Raw genomic sequence first — 23,083 nt, 5'->3', positions numbered from 1 at the left:
TGTTGCTCTTTCTTCTCTTTAAGTCAAGAGGTGTTGCCAAAGATTCATGAAGATAAACATTACCCTTGTACTTTGGTGGGGACTTGGAACACGTGGTATGGCGAGCAGGATCAAGCTGGTAGGAAAAGAAATCTTTGGAATAATAAACACTTGTTCTTTAAGCCTTTCCTGTCATTACATAAATGATTTTTAACTTAATGCTTGTTTTTATAATCAAGGCTTTCCAAGTTTCAGTATAGTTTTATGGTTAAAGTAGTTTCTCCAGTAAAAAAAACTGCAGAACTTTTTTATGTTGTTTTCCAAGGTTGACTCTTTTATTGAAACTTTGTGGGTATTAACTCAGGGGCCAAGACATGGCACAGTACAGTTTTGTTCTGTGTTAACACTATGTCTGTCTAGAATGTTCGCAAGGTGAGAGTGTCCCGAAACTCTAAATGTGTATTATCTTAAAATCTATTTCAGTTCACCTCTGGAGGTATGAAGGAGGCTATCCTGCGCTCACAGAGGTCATGAATAAACTTAAAGAAAATCAGGTAGTGATTTTGAAAACTATTTACTTACTCAGGCTAATGATATAGTAGATTTTTAAAAATTTTTAAATGATTTTTATTTTTCCATTATAGTTGGTTTGCAATGTTCTGTTAGTTTCTATGCAGAGCAAAGTGACCCAGTCACACATACACATATACATTCTTTTTCTCACATTATCCTCCATCCTGCTCCATCCTAAGTGACTAGATAGAGTTCCCAGTGCTATGCAGCAGGATCGCATTGCTTCTCCATTCCTAATGATAGAGTAGATCTTAATACAGAATTAAGTGGCTTGTGTCATCAGTTTTTGTTAGTGAACTACTTCATTTTCTGTAGTAAAAATTTTATTATTTGGACTCTTGAGGTTGTATTTACACACAGAATAGCCAGTTGTAATACCATTAGAATAACAGTTCTTACTGTAAAAGTCAGTTGTACTTTGAAATTGATAAGCTGGGAGTTCCCGTTGTGGCTCAGTGGTTAATGAATCCGACTAGGAACCATGAGGTTGCAGGTTCGACCCCTGCCCTTGGTCAGGGGGTTAAGGATCTGGCGTTGCCGTGAGCTGTGATGTAGGTCGCAGACGCAGCTCGGATCCCGCGTTGCTGTGGCTGTGGTGTAGGCCGGTGGCTACAGCTCCAATTGGAACCCTAGCCTGGGAACCTCCACATGCCGTGGGAGTGGCCCAAGAAATAGCAAAAAGACAAAAAAAAAAAAAAAAAAAAAAAAAGACAGAAACTGATGAGCTGATGCTGTGATATCGGCAAGTCAGCCTGGCAGCCACAGTCAGCCTGGATTACCTAACACATACCTGCTGCAGGAACTGCCAGCTACACGGTCTTTGCCTTGGGCTGACTTGGCTGTCCTCCCCCTCCCTTCACTAACAGACGTGTGTTAGCCGAGAAAATTCTAACAGCCTTATTACATCATTAGGAAGGAGAACCTTTTGGGTAGATTCCCAGTCCATGTGTAAAATGGGTCTTGGATTATCTACTGTCTTGAGGTCTCTCTCTCTCTCTCTCTCTCTCTCTTTTTTTTTTTTGTCTTTTTAGATCCACACCTGTGGCATATGGAAATTCCTAGGCTAGGGGTCCAGTCGGAGCTACAGCTGCCGGCCTACACCACAGCCACAGCAACACAGGATCCAAGCCGCATCTGTGGCCTACACCACAGCTCTTGGCAACGCTGGATCCCCAGCCCACTGAGCGAGGCCAGGGATCAAACCTGCATCCTCATGGTTACCAGTCAGATTGGTTTCTGCTGCACCATGATGGGAACTGCCACCTCTCTTAATGTACTGTCACATGTTGTTAGGAGAACCCACAACAAGTGGGAACTTGAATTTGTTTACATTGTCCTCTAAGTCGTTAGGTTGACTGTGTAGACTGTTGACTCTGAGAGTGAAAGGCCTGCTCACAGTCGTGCTGGTTCCACAGGATGCAAACTGGGACTGCCCCCAGCCAACTGGACTATTTATAAGAGTATTCTGTAACAGCAGGAACGTAAATGGTACTAAAGTGGGTTCGTTGTGTGTAAGTGTTAGGAGATTTCATGAGCACCTTTTTTCCCTCAAAGGAATTTTCCCGGTTCCGTAAGGAGAGAAGCAACATGCTTCTCTCGAGGAAGAATCAGCTGCTGCTGGAATTCAGTTTCTGGAACGAGCCTGTCCCACGGTCAGGACCGAACATCTATGAGCTCAGATCTTACCAGCTCCGAGTAAGTACTGAGATGTGAGTTACCCGTCCCCTCATTCTTCTGTGCGAAGAACCCATGCCCCTGATGCTTAGTGGACAGCACTCGCTGGGGGCATGATCTGTGACGTGTGTTTGGCTGGTTTTCTCCTCTGTCCAGTTCTTTTTCTCTTATTTCCTCTTTTTTTTTTTTAATTTTCTTTTTTTTCTTTTTTTGTTTTTGGCTGCCTCATGGCATATAGAGTTCCTGGGCCAGGGATCAGATCTGAGTCTCATTTGCAACCTCTGCTGCAGCATCACCAGATCCTTAACCCACTGTGCCAGGCTGAGGATCGAGCCTGCGTCCTGGTGCTCCAGAGACGCTGCCCACCCTGTTGTGCCACAGCAGGCACTCCTCTTGTTTCCTTTTTTTTAAATCTTCTTCCTTTTTCATTCTTTCCCTTCTGCTAAGCTCATTTGGTTTTTATAGCCTTATACATAATGTTTATTGTTGGCCATTTTTCTGCATAGTGTTTCTATTTTTTTTTCTTTTCTTTTTTTTTTTTTTGTTTTTTTTGGTTTTTTGCCTTTTCTTGGGCCGCTCCCACAGCATATGGAGGTTCCCAGGCTAGGGATCCAATCGGAGCTGTAGCTACCGGCCTACGCCAGAGCCACAGCAACGTGGGATCCAAGCCACGTCTGCAACCTACACCACAGCTCACGGCAACGCCAGATCCTTAACCCACTGAGCGAGGCCAGGGATGGAACCCACAACCTCATGGTTCCTAGTTGGATTCGTTAACCACTGCGCCACGACGGGAACTCCAGCATTTCTATTTTTAAGTGGAAAGACCTAAAATGCGGGACCAGGTAGATTATATAGCATCTGTTGTCATTGAACTAGAGCAGCTAATAAGCCTGTGACTGTTGAGTAAGTTACACAGCACCGTAAGAGCGAAAGGGAATAATTTGTATGACTTTCTAGATGCTTCCCTGCCAGGTGACTACTAAAAAGAAAGGCCCAGATAGCAACATAGTTAAAGGGAAAATGTATCAGTAGACCTCAGTGGTCTCATCCTCAGTATTATCCTGGGAAAAAAGATCAAGTGATGTCCTTCCTAGGTTTTCTTGAATTATTTAAAAATCTCACAGTAGGAGTTCTCTTGTGGTGCAGCGGGTTAAGGATCCAGCATTGTCATTGCAGCAGCTGGGGTTGCTGCTGTGGCACGGGTTCAGTCTCTGGCCCAGGAACTTGCATGTGCCACAGGCATGGTCAAAAACAATTTTCACAATGAAGTCGGAATGGGCACCAACAATTTAGCGGCGATGGGCCTGACTCTAGCCTTCATAACTGCAGTTGGATGGCTGAATTCTCACTTGACGTATCTGTTGTCTCCTTAGATGAAGCCATAGCCTGTTGCTCCCTCTCTGGGATGGGTATGAACACAGTGGATAATATTATTTTGTTACATTTTTTATTTGTTGGATCTCACATTATTAAGTTAGTCTTGTCATTCGCTATTTTTTATACTGTTATCTGTACTTCTTCACAGAAGAACTAACGAACCAAATTCAAATCTCTTTTCAGCCAGGAACTATGATCGAATGGGGCAATTACTGGTGAGTATATGACCAGGTGAAGCGTTTGCCTTAGAAATAGATCCTTTGCGGCCACAGTGTTCATTCTAGAAGTAAAACGTGGGGATTATGCCGTGATTGGATGCCACGCTGTTGTTTTGTTTGACATACTATGAAATTGTTCAAACACATGAAAAACTAGAGAGAAGAATACCGCAGGTTCCCCGCTTCCATACCTATTATCGGCCTCAGTAATTAATCAACACACAGCCAGCCTTGCTTGGTTCTAAATCCCCCAACCTGGAGTATTTGGAAGTAAATCCCGGGCAACATACCATTTCATCTGTAAATATTTTAGCATTTACCTCTGAGAGATAAGGACTTTTTCTGGTTTTTTTGTTTGTTTGTTTAAACAAACCCCAGTGTTGCACCAAGTTATGTCACATTCTCCTTCACTACTATCTTTCTGAACTATTGCTCTTGCCACAGAAAGAGCACCGCAATGATACCATTGCTTCTTTTTCCTTTTTTAATTGTCAAAAGACCAGTTTTTCTTCAAACTGATTCAACAGAATCCCAGTCAAAGCCCTAGCAGGCTTTAGAAATGCAGGGGACTCAGAATAGCTAAAACAACCTTGAAAAGGGGGAGCAAAGTTGGAGGACTCACTTCCCAATTTCGAAACTGACTACCAAGCTAGAGAGATCAGGACAACATGGGAGTGGTGTAAGGACAGGCATACAGCTCACCAGAATAGAATTGAAAAAGAAGAAAGAAATCCTCACATGTGAGCAGTTAGTTGCGGTTTTTTTTATGATCTTTTTTTTCCATTATAGCTGGTTTACAGTGTTCTGTCAATTTTCTACTGTACAGCATGGTGACCCGGTCATGCATACATGTATACATTCTTTTTTTTCACATCATCATGCTCCATCACAAGTGACCAGACATAGTTTCGAGTGCCACACAGCAGGATCTCATTGCTAATCCATTCCAAAGTCAATAGTCTGCATCTATTAACCCCAAGTGCCCCATCCATCCCACTCCCTCCCCCTCGGCAACCACAAGTCTGTTCTCCAAACCCATGATTTTCTTTTCTGTGGAAAGGTTTCTTTGTGCTGTATATTAGATTCTAGATATAAGTGATTTCATGTGGTATATGTCTTTCTCTTTCTGACTTACTTCACTCAGGATGAGGGTTGCTAGTTCCATCCATGTTGCTGCAAATGGCATTATTTCGTTCTTTTTTATGGCTGAGTAGTATTCCATTGTGTATATATACCTCATCTTCCTAATCCAGTCATCTGTCAATGGACATTTGGGTTGTCTTGGCTATTGTGAATAGTGCTGCAATGAACATGTGAGTGCATGTGTCTCTTTTAAGGAAAGTTTTGTCCGGATATATGCCCAAGAGTGGGACTGCTGGGTCACATGGTAGTTCTATGAATAGTTTTCTAAGATACCTCCATACTGTTCTCCCTAGTGGTTTTACCAGTTTACATTCCCACCAACACTATAGGAGGGTTCCCTTTTCTCCACACTCCCTCCAGCATTTGTTAGTTGTGGACTTATTAACAGTGGCCTTTCTGACTGGTGTGAGGTGGTATCTTGTGGTAGTTTTGATTTGCATTTCCTTATAATCAGTGATGCTGAGCATTTTTTCGTGTGCTTATTGGCCATCTGTATATCTTCCTTGGAGAAATGTCTATTCAGGTCTTTTGCCCATTTTTCAATTGGGTTGTTGGCTTTTTTGCTGTGGAGTTGCGTAAGTTGTTTGTAGTTAGTTGGTTTTTGACAGATGTCCCAAAGCAATTCAGTGGGGACAGATAGTCTTTTCATCAGAGGGTCCTGAGAGAGCTGAATATCCTTGCAAAAAGATTAATTTAGGAGTTCCCTTTGTGGCTCAGTGGTTAACAAATCCGACTAGGAACCATGAGGTTGCAGGTTCAGTCCCTGGCCTTGCTCAGTGGGTTAAGGATCTGGCATTGCTGTGAGCTGTGGTGTAGGTTGCAGATGTGGCTCGGATTTGGTGTTGCTGTGGCTGTGGCGTAGGCCAGCGGCCACAGCTTTGATTAGACCCCTAGCCTGGGAACCTCCACATGCTGTGGGAACAGACCTAAAAAAGGCAAAAAGACAAAAAAAAGATGATGAATTTAGACCCCTACCTCACATTATATACAAAAATTAACCCAAAATGAATTTTAGACCTAAATGTAAGAGCTAAAATATAACACTTTCAGGAGTTCCCTGGTGACCTAGCAGTTAAGGATTCATTGTCATCACTGCTGTGGCTTGGGTTTGATCCCTGGCCCCAGAACTTCCACATGCTGTGGGTGTGGCCCAAAAAAAATGGGAAAAGAACTTGAATAGACAATTCTCCAAAAATATACAGATAGCCAAAAAACATATAAAAAAGGTCAGCATCACTAATCATTAGAGAAATGCAAATCAAAACCATAGATACCGTTCATCTCGCAGCTTTAGGAGGGCTCTTGTGAAAAGAGCAGAAAATAACAAGTGTTGGCCAAGAGAGACTCGGAACCCTTCCCCTGTAGGGAGGAATATAAAATGGTGCAGCCATTATGGAAAACAGTACAGAGGTCTCCAAAACATTTAAAAAAAAAAAAAGAAAGCATTACTGGCATTCTCTTATGGTACAGCAGATTAAGGATCCAGCGTTGACACTGCTGTGGCTTGGGTTGCTGCTGTGGCAGGGGTTCAGTCCCTAGCCAGGGAACTTCCACATACTGTGGGTACAGCCAAAAAATGAAAAAATAAGAAATAGCATTACTGCATGATGCAGCAACCCTACTTCTGGATATGTATTCAAAAGAATTCAAAGCAGCATCTCAAAGAGCTATTTGCACACCCATGTTCATCACAGCATTATCCACAGAAGGTAAGAAGTGGGAGGAGGAGTTCCCGTCGTGGCGCAGTGGTTAACGAATCCGACTAGGAACCATGAGGTTGCGGGTTCCGTCCCTGCCCTTGCTCAGTGGGTTAACGATCTGGCATTGCCATGAGCTGTGGTGTAGGTTGCAGACGCGGCTCGGATCCCGAATTGCTGTGGCTCTGGTGTAGGCCGGTGGCTACAGCTCCAATTCGACCCCTAGCCTGGGAACCTCCATATGCCGCAGGAGCGGCCCAAGAAATAGCAAAAAAGACAAAAAAAAAAAAAGAAGTGGGAGGAACCTAAATGTCTCCAGCAGATGAATGATAAAAATGTACATGTATGTATTGATATTTGTCTTTTTAAGGCCACACCCAAGGCATGTGGAGATTCCCAGGCTAGGAATCAAATCAGAGCTATAGCCGCCGGCCCTCACCACAGCCGCAGCAACGCCAGATCCTTAACTCACTGAGCAATGCCAGGGATCAACCCTGCATCCTCATGGATGCTGGTCACATTTGTTTCTGCTGAGCCACGACCAGAACTCCACGGCATATACTTAGAATATGATGCAACTTTTAAAAAGAAGGAAATCCTGCCACGTGCAGGGTGAACCTTGTAACATGCTAAGCAAAATAAAGCAGTCACAAAAGGACAAATACTCTATGATTCCACTAATTACATGGTTTCTAAAGTACTCGCCAACCACAGAAACAGAAAATGAGAAGGTTGCCCGGGGCTGGGTGGAAGGGAGTTGAAGTTGAGTGGGTGTGGCTTCAGTTTTTGCGAGATGGAAAGCTCTGGAGATCTGTTGCACAGCATGAATATACTTGTCCCTCCTGGCCTGTACGTGCAGTTGAAAACAGTTGAGGTAAATTTAATGTTAGGTGCTCTCTAACTACAAAAAAAAATAAGGTCTACAACCGTAAATTTGAGGAAACATTTAATGGGCAAAGAATTTTTGACATTGTCTTGGAGGAGCTCTGTGACTGCCTCACAAGCACATGAAAAGGTGTCCCACGTCCTTAGTCCTTGTGGGACCGCATGTGAAACCACAGCGGGACAGCACTTCACACCCACTGTGCTGGCCGTGACCAGACAGACAGAGGAGCGAGTGTTGGTGAGGTTGTAGGTGAGTCGGCATCTTTATGCATTGCTGCTGAGACTGTAAAATGGTACAGCCACTGTGGAGAAGGGGAACCGTGACCTTTACCTGACTTTCAGTGTGTGTGTGTTCTCTCTTTATTTCAATTATGAAATTTCTTTTCTTCTTTTTTTTTTTTTTTTTTTTGTCTTTTTAGGGCCACACCCACAGCATGTGGAGGTTCCCAGGCTAGGGGTCGAATCAGAGCTGCAGCTGCCGGCCTACACCACAGCCACAGCCACAGCAACTCGGGATCCAAGCCACGTCTGCGACCTACACCACAGCTCACGGCAACGCCAGATCCTTCACCCACTGAGCAAGGCCAGGGATACTGTTTGGATTCATTCTCATTGTGCCACAACGGGAACTCTGCCATTCTTCACTTATGTTAAAAGTTATTTGTAAAAATGATTTATAAAGCCAGTTCAGCTTTCAGCTTGTATTTTGGCACATAGGTAACCGTTTAAGACAGTGATCTTCTCTTCATGCTTCTGATTATGTCCAGGCTGAGGCAGGTATGTTTTCTTTGCCCACCGTAAGTGAATGAGAACAATTCAGAATGAAATGAACAACCCTGAATATCACTGTCAATGAGACCTAGAATTTTTTTCCCCTTGGAGTCGGAATGCACGTTAAAGTGATTTGCTTAATTTCCATAATTTACTAATCAGATTTGTAATTTTTGAAGATTATAATCACTTAACACTACCTGTAAGGTTAAAGTGACTGTCACTTGGAGGTAACCCGTGGGGCAACAGCAAGAGATCTCTCCTTCCCAAAAGAGCCTGAAAGCCTGGGTCACCTTGGCACACTTGAGCACATGGCGAATGAGAGCCGAGATGCACAAAGTGACCCGAAGGAGCCAGGCTTCCCCACTCCCGCCACAGGCACTGGCTCCCGATTCCAACCCCTGCTTTGAGATATTCTCCTTCTGTTGCTGTGAATTTTGCCTCCAAGAAGAGAAGGCTCTGGTCAAGACAACTCAAGTATCTTGAGGCTCAGTGATAACGAACCTGATTAGTGTCCATAAGAATGCAAGTTCAATCCCCGGGCTCACTCAGTGGGTTAAGGATCAGTGTTGCCGTGGCTGTGTCATAGGCCTGTGGCTACAGCTCCAGTTCAGCCCCTAGCCTGGGAACTTCCATATGCTGCGAGTGTGGCCCCAAAAAGACAAAAAAAATTATCTTGTCTCACTGTCAATAGCAACGTGTTGATACCTTTGCTTATGGCTTCCGACTCTTTTTTCTCCTCCTTTTAGGGCCACACCCTCAGCATATGGAGGTTCCCAGGCTAGGGGTCCATTCAGAGCTGTAGCTGTCGGTCTACACCACAGCTCACAGCAACTTCGGATCCTTAACCCACTGAGTGAGACCAGGGATTGAACCTGTGTCCTTGTGGATGCTAGTCAGATTCATTTCTCCTGAGCCAGGACGGGCACTCTACAGTCTGATGTTATACACACAGACACACATATATACACAGCTTTGCCCACACATGGTACATAGCACAGGCCATTGGGTACTTCCTTTCCTGACGGTTTGCTCAGGTAGGAGGAGAACAAAAGAGGCAGCTTCGGTTCAGGCTGCAGTGGTGGGAGTGCCGGTGAACTGCCGGGAAGTTCCTGTCCATGCCCACACGCTGTCGGAGAAGCCCCCACCCGGTAGACCAGAGAGCTGCATGTGTCTCGTTGTGCTCTGTCCGCTGCTGCCGTGGAGGCGTGCTTCCTTCGACTTGCAGCGGCATTCTCCCGGGGAGCTCCCTGTCTCCCTTGGGAAACAGTGCCAGTGGCACTCTGGGTGCTCTTGTATCCAGAATTCCCTCCCTTTCTGTGTGTTCTTGGAAAGCAACTTTTTTTCTCTTTTTTTTTGCCCACCCCCACCCCCATTGGGACATGGAGTTCCCGGGCCAGGGATCAGATCCAAGCCACACTCGTGACTTCCACTGCAGCTGTGGCAATGCCAGGTTCCTAACCCGCTGTGCTGGGCCAAGATCAAACTGCATCCCGGCGCTGCAGAGACACTGCTGAACTGGGAAAGCTACTCTTTTTAAATTGACAGGTCCTTTCCTCTGGCAACTTTCTATATTTTACATTAAGATCCAGCAGCACAGGAATCGCTGCTGTGGTGCAGTGAGTTAAGAGTCTGACTGCAGCAGCTCAGGTTGCTGTGGAGACACAGGTTTGATACCCTGCCTGGCAGCAGTGGGTTAAGGGCGTTGCTGCAGCTCTGGTGTAGAGGTGTGGATTGCAGGTGCTGCTCAGATTCAGTCCCTGGCTGGGGAACTTGCATATGCTGTGTAGGTGTGGCCATTACAAAAAGAAGAATCAGCAGCACAATCACTTATTCTCATGTGTGTGTGGTTTTTTGTTTTTGTTTTTGTTTTTGTTTTTTTTAAGGCCACATCCATAGCATATGGAAAGGGGTCAAATCGGAGCTGCAGCTGCTGGCCTACACCACAGCCACAGCAACTTGTGATCCAAGCTGAGTCTGCGACCTACACCACAGCTCATGCAATGCTGAGTCCTTAACCCACTGAGTGAGCCCAGGGATCAAACCCACATCCTCATGGATACTAATCAGGTTCGTTTTTGCTGAGCCGCAGTGGGAACTCCCAGGTTTTTTTGTTTTTTGTTTTTTAGTATATGGAGGTTCTCAGGCTAGGGGTCTAATCAGAGCTATAGCTGCCAGCCATAGCCACAGCCACGCCAAATCCGAGCCGTGTCTGTGACCTACACCACAGCTCATGGCAATGCCAGATCCTTAATCCACTGAGCAAAGCCAGGGATCGAACCAGAAACCTCATGGTTCCCAGTTGGATTCATTTCCACTGTGCCATGACGAGAACTCCCCCAGTTTTTATATTAGTAGTGATTAATTACTCTCCACTCCTCACAAAAATGATGAGTTACAGAAAGGTACATCTACATCTTATGGTCATTAAAATATCTTTCAAACGCATGTGACAGTTTAACAATTATTCTTCGTTCTGAACCACTTGCGAAGTATGGGGAGACTCGCTGGTACTTGTTAACATATCTGGTCCAACATCTGAACATTGTTTTTTTCCCCGTTTAGGGCTCGTGCAATTCGCTTCAGACAGGACGGGAATGAAGCAGTTGGAGGCTTCTTCTCCCAGATTGGGGAGCTGTACATGGTGCATCATCTTTGGGGTATGTCTTTTCCCGTCATGTGTGTGTTCCTGGGATTTCAGGGTTCATTACTAAGTAAGTCGTCCAAGGCAGTAAAGCACATCTCAAGTCAGGAACTTAAACACTGGCCGATCCACACATCCCAGATGGCAGGGGGCATGGGAAGATTTTCAGTGGATAAAGTTTTGGTTTTGGTGTTTGGCCCCACTTTTGAAATATGGAAGTTCCCAGGTCAGGGATCGAATCAGAGCTGTAGCTGCACCCGACCAGGAACTGCCAAAGCTTTAATTTGGGATGATGAAAAAGCTTTAGAGATGGCTAGGAATGAGGGTGGCACAGTGTGAATGGACTTAATGCCACTGATTATACATCTAAAAATAATAAAAATAGGAGTTCCTGTCATGGCGCAGTGGTTAAAGAATCCGACTAGGAACCATGAGGTTGCGGGTTCGGTCCCTGCCCTTGCTCAGTGGGTTAAGGATCTGGCGTTGCCGTGAGCTGTGGTGTAGGTTGCAGATGCGGCTCCGATCCCGCGTTGCTGTGGCTCTGGCGTAGGCCAGTGGCTACAGCTCCAATTAGACCTCTAGCCTGGGAACCTCCATGTGCCGCGGGAGCGGCCCAAAGAAATAGCAAAAAGACAAAAAAATAAATAAATAAATAAAAATAATAATAATAAAAATAGGGAGTTCCTATTGTGCCTCAGCAGATTAAGGACCTAATGCTGTCTCTGTGAGGATGCGGTTCGATCCCTGGCGTCGCTCAGTGGGTTAAGGATCTGGCATTGCCATGAGCCGTGGTGTAAGTTGCAGATGCGGCTCAGATCTGGTGTTGCTATGGCTGTGGCGGCTACAGCTCCGATTTGATCCCCAGCCCGGGAACTTCCATATGCCATGGGTGCTGCCCTGAAAAAAAGGGGGGATTAGTAAATTTTGTTAGATATATTCTACCCCCCCACCAAATTTTTTTAATTAAGAAATTTTTAAAAGAACACAGGCCCCTCCAACCTGTGTGCCCTGCAAGGGGGCATCAGCTCATGTGCACTAACTGCACATGACCCTGATGAGGACACTGCCATCTGTCACATGAATGTTAACTGTTTTCCTCCAGTGGTAAGAGGTAAAGATTTCTTTTTGCTTCTGTTTTTCAGCATCTTCAAAATTTCATGTAATAGGAGTTCCCATCGTGGCTCAGTGGTTAACGAATCTGACTAGGAACCATGAGGTTTCGGGTTCAATCCCTGGCCTTGCCCAGTGGGTTGAGGATCCGGCGTTGCCGTGAGCTGTGGTGTAGGTCGCAGACACAGCTCGGATCCCCCGTTGCTGTGGCTCTGGCGTAGGCTGGCGGCTACAGCTCCTATTAGACCCCGGCCTGGGAACCTCCATATGCCGTGGGAGCGGCCCAAGAAAATGGCAAAAAGACCAAAAAAAAAAAAAAAAAATTTCATGTAATAAATGTACATCCATTACTAGTAGAGGTGAATTTTGTCCTTAGATGGTCAAATTGCCAGGCCTACAAGGTTAGGTCTTCCCACAGGGAGAAGGAAGCCCCCAAACAGAAACTCGAACTGACGAGGGAGCCCTGGGTGATCTTTTCGTCTCATCCGACACTGTGTCGAGATGCCTAAGAGGCATTTCCCTGGTCTGGGGTTGGAAGGGTCTTGCCCAGGTTGGCAACCCAAAACCAAGGCACCCAGATGAGTGCTATCTGCATTGCACGCCAAGGACTCTGACCCTTTGCGCCTGCTCTTCCCGCCCGCTGGAGGCCTTCTCTCCCATCCCTGCATGTCGATGATGAAATGTCCTTTTCAGCCTTAAGACCCACTCGGTTAGATCCCAGCTTCCAGGCGGCTCCATTCTCACCGTGGAGTCTGTTTTCCACTGCATTGAACAGCATCTCACCCAAATCACCGTAGTGCTTCCTAAATGCTGAGCAGAATGGAGTCTAACATGGCTTCTCTGTCATCTGACAGTTCCTGGTTATGGATCAACATGTTAACTGGGGAAGGTCACGTGGTTTGTAAAGGTGTGTCTTGGATGCACCTGACTGTAAGATGTGAGCAGATTCTTTTGTGTCCCCCACAAGGTCTAATAAATTTTGCTCAGAGGAACACAGCAACTTAGTACTAAATCCCCCAAGGGTTGATGGTCCCCGATTTATGGTGGTTCAACGTACAATTTTTCAGCTTTATGACGATCCAAAAGTGATCCACATTCAGCAGAAACTATACTTCGAGTTTTGCATTTTACTGTTTCCCGGGGCTGTCGACACATGCTCTCGTGGTGCCCAGGCAGGGGCAGCCACAGCTCCCAGTCAGCCAGGCGATCACAGGACTGAACCACGATACACTTCCGAACGTTCCACTTTTCACTTTCAATACCATATTCCGTAAATTACACGAGCTATCCCCACTGATTAAATGAGTTTTGTGTCAGACTTTTTTTGCTTTTTAGGGCCGCACCCGAGGCATATGGAAGTTCCCAAGATAGGGGCAGAATGGGAGCTGTAAGTGCCAGCCTACACCACAGCTCATCGCAACCCTGGATCCTTAACCCACTGATGGAGGCCAGGGATTGAACCCGCATCCTCATGAATCCTCGTCAGCCTCCTTATTGCTGAGCCACAACAGGAACTTCCCGTGTCAGGTGATTTTGCCCAACTGTCGGTACCAAGTTCTGAGCACCTTTAAGGTCGAAAGGCTGAGCTGGGATGTTCCAAGAGCCGAGGCACAGTGAATGCATTGTGGACTTAGGCTTATTGAGACGTCACCCCAGCACGAGTCGAGGTGGATGTGCAGGCCCTTTGAGAAAACTAGATGAGCCACAGAATCAACACTCACTGCACATGCAGGTGACCCTTGAACAGCCCAGGTTTGAACTGCGTGGATACACGGATCTTTTTCAGTAAGTACACACAGTACCACCCAGTCCACAGTTGGCTGAATCCGAAGGTGCAGAACCAGGGGCACAGAGGCCCGACTGTGGGACTTGAGCCTCTGTCGCTTTGGGTATTCCCAGTGGGTCCTGGAACCAGCCCACACTCAGCCCTGTACCAGTTTAAGTTTTTTTGTTTTTGTTTTTTTTTTGGCTTTTGGCTTTTTAGGGCCATACCCACAGCACATGGAGGTTCCCAGGCCAGGGGCTGAATCGGAGCTGAAGCTGCTGGCCTACACCACAGCCACAGCAAAGCCAGATCCTTAACCCACTGAACAGTGCCAGGGATCAAACCCTCGTCTTCATAGATTGTAGTTGTGTTCGTTAACCACTGAGCTGTGACGGGAACTCCAGTTCGGTTTAAGTCTTAATTCTCCTATGTGGCTATTTTTAAGCTTACAAGGATCTTCAGACCAGAGAAGATATCCGGAATGCAGCATGGCATAAACACGGCTGGGAAGAACTGGTCTATTACACAGGTAATATTTTAATAGGCTTAAAACATTTCATTCCTCTCATCTCATTGTTTTAATGTTCTTTCACCCTGAAACTAATGTGTATTTTTTTAAATAGTATGTTGCTCTAGGATAGAGAAATGTATTTTTCTTTGGTTGCGTGACTTTTTCTTTCTTTTTTTTTTTTTTTTTTTGTCTTTTTATGGCTGCTCCTGTGGCATATGGAGGTTCCCAGGCTAGGGGTCGAATCAGAGCTGTAGCCACCAGCCTATAGCACAGCCATAGGAACACGGGATCCAAGCTGTGTCTGCAACCTACACCATAGCTCACGGCAATTGCAGATCCTTAACCCACTGAGCCAGGGATCGAACCCATGTCCTCATGGATGCTAGTACATGACTTTTTTTAATAGAATCTTCATGCTTTCAAGTATATATGTTATCCGATACAGTGTTCAGATACTTGTATTTTGTAAATTTTACATCATTACTTTTGTACATTTCTATATTCTCTAAAAAATTTACAAATTTTTTAAGCTTTCTCTTTCTCGTAAAAATCGTCCATCCCCCAAAACATTACAATTTAGTACAACAATTAAAAGTAACTTTGAAAATTAATTTGATGGGAGTTCCCATCTTGGCTCAGTGGAAACGAATCTGACTGGTATCCATGAGGACGCAGGTTCGATCCCTGGCCTTGATCAGTGGTTTGGGGATCCAGTGTTGCTGTGAGCTGTGGTGTAGGTCACAGATGTGGCTTGGATCTGCATGGCTGTGGCGAAGGGCAATGGCTACGGCTCTGATTCGACCCCTAGCCTGGGAACCTCCATATGCCTCGGGTGTGGCCCTAAAAAGCAAAAAAGAAAATTAGATATTTAGACTTTCCATTTGTACGTGTATGTGCCTGTGCATATACGTGTACACTACACATGCATGTGTACCCACATACGTATATACGATGAAATCCTAGTTGTTCGTTTTTTAAAAGAAAACAGCCCGGCTGAGTACCACCCTGTGACGCCCGTGCAGGTAGTAAGTACCACCCACGTTGCATGTCAGGTACATTTACGCCCACATCCTACCAAGAAAATCAAAGAGCTGTCTGTTCTGAAAAATGACTATTATCTTGTCTTTTAGTTCAAAAAAAATCACAAAGTGTACATGGCTCTGCTCTGTATTCTTACAGTCTCATTAGTTCCCAAAGATGTGCTTTACTCAGCAAGGAGGTTTCCAGTTTTTCCAGGTGCAGTGTACTTGTTCCTTTATACAGAATACAGTCAAACTGTTTGATTTTATGTACATTTTATTGCCGTTCAGAGAGGCTTGTGAAAAAGCACCGTTTTTCTCACAACAGGGACTTTCCTAATTTCCTGCAAACGAAACACATCTCCCGACAGAATGTGTTTGAATTGTAGTAACCTAGGCTGGTTATCATCAGCTTGTTTATTTCTACCCGAGGCGGGTCCTGACTATTCCAGGACCCTCTTCCGATTTCCAGCAGCACAGCTTCTCAACATCTGCAGCAGCCTGTTAATGTCTGTCTGCTTCAGTCTGCTCAGGAGAGGTCAAGCCCAATAACCCGGATCCTTGTTTTCAGTCCCGCTTATTCAGGAGATGGAATCCAGAATCATGATCCCACAGAAGACCTCACCCCTCCAGTAAAGCTCTGGGATTTAGATGTGCCTACATTCAGTGATGTGACAAGTACGTGTCATAAATTAATTTGAACTGTACATCAAGTGAACAAGCAACACTGAAGCGTAAACTGCTGTACATAGCTTGTAAGAGACCTCTTTTCTTTAAAATTTACATAACGATCACAAGAAAGGAGACTATTGCCGTGTGGCTGATTGTAACTGCGCTGCAGTCCTCGGAAACCGCCCGTGTTTCTCAGCGATACCTTATAATCCCAAGCCGCCCCCCACCCCCCGCCCCCCGGAAGAGGGCCCAAATTAAAATTTGAATCACCTCCAACTGACAATCCGGATAACCATGGGAAAACGTTAAGTCATTTCTTTATAAAAAGCAAATCTGTTTTATAACTGCAGATTTTTTAGACAAATTTTCTTGTATCAGGAAGAAATATAAATTTTGTCATGTTTCTGTAGCATTTTTTTCCTGAGTCTCAGATTAGGAACAAAATCTGAGTGCACCCAGTACCTGAAAATGTTTTATTTCTCTCCTTTTTAACGTCAGCATAGTAGACAGTGTGTCATCACTAAGCTGGTGGTCGTTCCCCGGGTACATTTAATCCACCTCGTCTATGGTAATGTCTTTATATGAGGGGGAAAATGGCTTGAACCTGTGTATCACATGTGACTTTGACATGTACACCTTGAATGGCACTAATTTTTATTTGGACTATTTTTCTATAACACGGTAGGTAGCCCTAGAAAAAGAGGTTTTATTTTGTAAACAATCATTTGTGACCTCAGCCATTCTCTGGTTAATATTTTGGCTCACAGCAGATACTTGCCAGATCATGTATGAGGGGTGGTGCATGTTGAATTGAAACTGGCATAAAACTGCCTCCTTTGTCTTGCTCTGACTGAGTTTTTAATAGCGTGTGCCAATTTCGTGACTGTGATCATGTGAAAGTCCTGTTGAAATGAAAACTGACGTCTGACCCCCGGATCAAAGAACTGATGTTCAGGTGTGACTAATTCTCCTAGCAAATGTCAAGCTTTTCCATGTGAATGGTTTTCTGCAAGAATATATAAAAATCAATAAAATCCTCTAAATTTTCACATATCACACGTTTGCAATCTTCTTAAATGAACCAGTGCTGAGAAGGACCCTGTCACTCTTGAAAAATAGCCTGTCCTGGTTCAGTGGGCAGAAGCGAGTGTACAGAGTACGAACGACACGAGCTCGTCGGCCGCTCCTCCTGGCCATTTGGAAGGTGTCGTGGGGAACGGAAGCTTGTGAACCAGGGCGGCTGTCACAGCGTGTGGGGGCTGGGCTGCCAGGGGAGGAACAGGCTCTGCTCCCCGATGGGGAACGTAGCTGCTTTGGGGTTGAGTGCTTTCATCTCTAAAATGAGGAGGTTGAACGCAGCAGACTTTAAGGCCCCTTCAGTTCTGAATTTCTGTAACTGACTCTTTGGGAGGCAGGAGGAGAGAGAGGGTACAGTGAGTTCCAGCATAGAACCTGCAGCTTAGCACCAGCCGTTCCACTCATTAGATGCTCAGAGCATGTCTGCAGAATGAATGAACTACTTTCCTTGGCTGCACCTGAGACATATGCAAGTTCCTGGGCCTGGGATCGAACCTGAGCTGCAGTTACATCCTGCGCCACATATGCAGCAATACTGGATCTTTAACCCACTACGCCAGGCTGGGGATCAAACCTGCGCTGTTGCAGAAACAATGCCAGATCCTTAGCCCACTGTGCTACAGTGGGAACTCCTAAAAGAACACTTTAAGTGAAACTGCTTTCTAAAGCAGTTTTTTTTTTTTTTTTTTTTTTTACTTAAAGAAGAATGGTAGAATTAGCATTACTAGTAAAGGTAATTTAGCTATTCAAAACTGAAAAAAACTGCTGGGAACAGAGAGAAGTTTCACTTACAAAATTGTATGGACTTGTAAATGAAATAAACCCTGCAGAAGTCAGGAATCTTCTGTCATTCACTGGTGTATCAGCATTCTCCGGAGAAACAAGCAACAGGCTATCTAGATATAGATATGTTTAAGGAGTTGCCGTGGTGGCACAGCGGAAACGAATCTGACTAGTATCCACGAGGACACAGGTTCAATCCCTGGCCTGCCTCCGTGGGTTAAGGATCCAGCATTGCCGTGAGCTGTGGTGTAGGCCAGCAGCTACAGCTCCGATTCAGCCCCTAGCCTGGGAACCTCCCTATGTCACTGGCGCAGCCTTATAAAGACAAAAAAAGAAAGAGATACAGATACCTTTAAGAGAATTGGCTCATGCCATTGTGGAAGCCAAGAAGTGCCATAGTTGGCTGTCTGCCAACTGGAGAACCAAGAAACCCAATGATTCTGTCCAAGTCCAAAGGCCTGAGAATCACGAGGAGCTGATGGTGTGACTTCAGGTCCAAGGTCAAAGGCCCATGAACAAGAAACGCCACTATCAGAGCAAAAGGTGGACGACCCAGCTCCAGAAGAGAGTGAGTTCGCCCTTCACTGACCTTTTTGTTCCTTTCACCCCACCACAGCTGGGGTGATACCCACCCGTACTGGACGGCAGTGCATTGCACTCAGTCCGTTGAACCAGATGCTAATCTCTCCCAGAAAAACCCTCACAGACACGCCCAGAAATAAAGATTTACCAGCTCTCCAGGCGTCCCCTAGGCCAGTCAAGTTGACACATAAAATTAACCTTCATAACTGGGCTCAAGAGATTCCTCAGACTGCTTCGTCCAGCCAGCATCCCGTCCACTGGCCATTCTGTGTCTGGCGGGAACCGGAGTGTGCACGTGCCAAACGGGATATGCAAGAATATTTTCTTTTAGAAATAGTCTGCTGCTCTCTTTTCGTCTTGCTTTCTTAAAGGATCTCTCCGTTCAGAAAAGCAGAGAGCAATATATCGGACTCTCTAAAATGGACTTCTTTCAGAATGCGCCCTACTCCAGGAGTCCTGAGGAATTTCTGTGCTAAGTCATTAGCTTTCCCAAGGCAGCAAAAAAGCCCCACAGGGGATGTCAGGCTTCATTCAGTTCCACAAACACTGTGCCAAGCACCAGGCACTTGGAATAACATCATGAACAAAACATGATCCCTGCCCTCGTGAAACTTACAGTCCAGCAAGAGGAGATGGGCAATTAAGATTAATAAAAATTAAAATAAAAAACACTGTCACACTGCATTACGATTAAATGAAAAAACTCAATGAGATAAGGGCAGTATATGCAAGAACAAAATGTGGCACTGTGAATAAACCCTGTTAGAAACAAAAAATAATAATAAAAGGTAAGACATTGTAAGTTACCTGGAATGGCAGAGGTTGGTCAGTGCCGTAGCAAGAAGGCAGAACAGGGTAATGAAGATCGGGACTCTTGAGGGTGGGCTGGAGGGGCAGGCAGTACGTAATGGTACATGTCTGATCAAAGCTGGCCTCCCCGAGAAGCTTAAGATTTAAGAAAAAAATTGGAGGTGAGGAAGTTAGCCAGTGTTTGGGGAGAACTCCCTCTGTGCTGCAGGGTGGAGACAGCACAGCCCCGCAGCAGGCCCGTGCCTGCTGTGCACCAGAGCCGGTGGAGACCACCGGGGCGGGAACAGGAGACCGAGAGCCTGGTGGGAGAAGAGGTCACAGGGGTCACAGAGCTGGAGCAGTGAGGGCTGGAAGCCGCTGGAATGACCTTGGCCTTTAAGTGAGATGGGATCCACTGGAAGAAAGGTTTTTTTGTTTTTTTTTTTTAAGGCCACACCTGCAGCATATGGCAGTTCCCAGACTAGGGGTCAGATCAGAGCTGCAGCTTCTGGCCTACACCACAGCCACAGCAACACCAGATCTGAGTCGCGTCTGCCACCTACACCACAGCTCACGGCAACACCAGATTGTTAGCTCACTGAGTGAGGCCAGGGATCCAACCCACATCCTCATGGAGACTATGTTCTTAACCCACTAAGCCACAGTGGGAACTCCTCCGCTGGAAGGTTTTGAGCCAAGGAAGGGCATGACCTGACTTAGGTTTTTTGTTTTTGTTTTTGCTTTTTAGGGCTGCACCCACAGCATATGGAGGTTCCCAGGCTAGGGGTCAAATCAGAGCTGTAGCTGCCAGCCGACACCACAGCCACAGCAATGCAGGATCCTTAAGCCACTGAGCAAGGCCAGGGATTGAACCTGCGTCCTCATGGATGATAGATTCATTAACCACTGAGCCGTGACGGGAACTCCTGACTTACATTTTAAATGATGGCCTGGACTAGGGATACCCGTGGAAGCAGGGAGAATGGTCAGATTCTAAATATAGTCTGACAACCCAGCCACGATACCTTCCTGGACAAGTGAGTGTGAATGAAAGGGAAAAATGGAAAAGTGACTTACATCTTTGGCCTCAGTAAGTGGAAGGATGGGGAAGGCTGGAGGTGGAACAAATTTTGCGGGGGGGGGAAGATCAGGAATTTCACTTTGCTCATGTTGAGTTTGAGATGTCTATGCACATAGCCAGGTGGAGATGCCAGGGAGGCAGTTGGGTATAGGAGTCTGAAATTCAGGAGCACAGTCTGGCCTGGGATACTATTGTCTGTGTGTAGAATTTAAGTCCATGGGGAGAGCAAAACATTCTCTGACATAAATCATAGCAATGTTTTCTTAGGTCAGTCTCCCAAGGCAACAGAAATAAAAGCAAAAATAAGCAAATGAGACCTAATCAAATGTATAAGCTTTTGCATAACAAAGGAAACCACAAATAAAAAGACGATCTATGGACTGGGAGAAAATATTTGCAAATAATGCAACCGACAAGGATTCATTTCCAAAATATGCAAATACAACTCAATAACAAAAGCAAACAACTCAGTAGAAAAATGGGGAGAAGACCTAAATAGACATTTCTCCAAATTAGATAGACAGATGGCCAATAGGCACATGAAAAGATGCTCAGCATTCTAATTATTGAGAAATGCAAATCAAAACTACAGTGTGAAACTACCGCGCACACTGGTCAGAATGGTCAGTCCACAAATTTAAAAAACCTACAAATACTGGAGAGGGTGTGGAGAAAAAGGAACCCTCCTACACTGTTGGAATGTAAACTGGGGCAGCCGCCATGGAAAACAGTATGGAGTTTCCTCAACTAAAAATAGAGTTGCCATATACAATCCAACAATTCCACTCTTGGGTATATATCCAGAGCAAACTGTAATTCAGTAAGATAACATGCATCCCGTGTTCATAGCAGCATATTCACAACAACTAAGCCATGGAAACAACTTAAATGTCCATCGACAGATGAATGGATAAAGAAGACATAGTACATATATCCAATGGAATATTACTCAGCCATAAAAAAGAATGAAATAATACCATTTGCAGCAACATGGATGGACCTTGAGATTGTTGTACTAAGCAAGGTAAGTCAGAGAAAGACAAATACCATATGATATCACTTATATGTGGAATCTAAAATATGACACAAATGGAGTTCCTGTTGTGGCTCATCCAGTTAAGACTCCAACATAGTCTCCATGAGGATGCCAGTTCAATCCTGGCCTCGCTTAGTGGGTTAAGGATCCAGTGTTGCCACAAGTTGTCACAGATGTGGGCTGGAGCCCACGTTGCTGTGGCTGTAGTGTAGGCTGACAGCTGCAGCTCAGATTTGACCCCTAGCCCAGGAACCTCCATATGCTACAAATGTGCAGCTGTTAAAAAAAAAAAAAAAAAAAAAGATGCAAGTGAACACGTCTATCCTATCTATGAAACAGATGCAGACTAGTCTCTATAGAGCATGGATACACAACAAGGTCCTACTGAACAGCACAGGGAACCATATTCAATATCCTGTGAGAAACCATAATGGAACCATAAACCATAATGGAAAAGAATAAATATATATATATTTATATATAAACTGAATCACTTTGCCCTACAGCAGAAATTAACACCACACTGTAAATCAGCTATACTCAAGGAAAATTTTTCAAAAATAAGAAAGTCAGTGGGAAGTGAGTTTAAGACAGAGAAAAGGACCAAGAAGGAGAGTGAGAAGCCACCAAGGAAATAAGAGGAAACTCAAGGACGTGGGATTTTTTTCATGAAAACCCAGTGGAGAAAGTCCAGCAAGCATGAGAGCACCGGTGCCAAATGCTCCTTCGAGGCTGGGTTGGATGAGGGCTGAAAATAGACCATTAATTTAGCCACATGGAGGTCACGTGGTGACTTTTTGACAGGAACATTCTATCATTAAGCTTATTTATCAAATGATCACTTTAGCAGTTCTTGCCCAATTTGTCTTCCTTCCTAGGAAGTAAAATTTCATCTACTGTATTAATATATGTTAACACTTAGGATCACAGCTTAGGGTGGGTTCTCCTGGCCCCGGTAAATTGTGAACAGTCTGGTAATGCATGGATAAAGAATGCTGTGGAGGGAGTTCCCATCATGGCGCAGGGGAAATGAATCCAACTAGGAACCATGAGGTGGCGGGTTCCATCCCTGGCCTCGCTCAGTGGGTTAAGGATCTGGTGTTGCCACAAGCTGCGGTGTAGGTCCCAGATGTGGCTCAGATCTGGCATGGCTGTGACTGTGGTGTAGGCCGGCAGCTGTAGCCCCGATTAGACCCCTAGCCTGGGAACCTCCATATGCCACAGGTGTGGCCCTAAAAAGCAAAAAAAAAAAAAAAAAGGTTGGCAGTCTGACAACAGAACTCTCTGAAATACTACATGCTAATGCCTCTAGAAGTATATATATAATTACATATATAAATAGTGATGTATATTATGTATAGACATATAAAAAAAAGAATGCTGTGGAAATCACATCAATTTTGTGGTTGACATAAGCAAATGCTCAATCAGAATCAAAGATGGTGTCACAAGGGTAGGAAGCCACATGACACTGGCACTGCTTTCTGATTCCTGTCCTGGTGTCACCATGTACAGAGCTCCCGGGAGAGCCATGCTGTAGCTGTTGCCAGTGAGTCCGGAATTAGACAAGCATGAAAGAGGTTAGCACAGTTCTCCGATGTTTCAAACTCACCCCTCTGACACGACAAAGCAGGGACTGTGCCTGCTGCTCCTGGGCAGCTGGCTGACAGCGGGGCAGCCAAGGGCCAGAGGAA

General features: G+C 45.2%; 1 protein-coding gene and 1 long non-coding RNA gene across 2 annotated transcripts in view; one reads left to right on the top strand and one right to left on the bottom strand.

The window, feature by feature from the left end:
• Nucleotides 1-17,097, top strand: part of NIPSNAP2 (nipsnap homolog 2) — a 31,179-nt gene extending 14,082 nt beyond the window's left edge. The window contains exons 4-10 of the mRNA XM_021086363.1: nucleotides 24-118; nucleotides 463-533; nucleotides 2,107-2,247; nucleotides 3,790-3,821; nucleotides 10,886-10,980; nucleotides 14,285-14,368; nucleotides 15,941-17,097. Of these exons, the coding sequence (XP_020942022.1) occupies nucleotides 24-118; nucleotides 463-533; nucleotides 2,107-2,247; nucleotides 3,790-3,821; nucleotides 10,886-10,980; nucleotides 14,285-14,368; nucleotides 15,941-16,005 (583 nt within the window). The 3' untranslated portion in view covers nucleotides 16,006-17,097. The remainder of the gene's footprint in view (nucleotides 1-23; nucleotides 119-462; nucleotides 534-2,106; nucleotides 2,248-3,789; nucleotides 3,822-10,885; nucleotides 10,981-14,284; nucleotides 14,369-15,940) is intronic.
• On the bottom strand, nucleotides 16,443-19,763 carry LOC110259900. The gene is made up of 2 exons (XR_002342343.1): nucleotides 19,291-19,763; nucleotides 16,443-17,443 (listed from the first exon to the last, which is right to left on the bottom strand). It is a non-coding gene; the product is annotated as an uncharacterized LOC110259900 (long non-coding RNA).

Source organism: Sus scrofa, chromosome 3 (genome assembly GCF_000003025.6).
Source record: "Sus scrofa isolate TJ Tabasco breed Duroc chromosome 3, Sscrofa11.1, whole genome shotgun sequence".
NCBI lineage: Eukaryota > Metazoa > Chordata > Mammalia > Artiodactyla > Suidae > Sus > Sus scrofa.
This window is presented reverse-complemented; position numbering and strand designations above follow the sequence as displayed.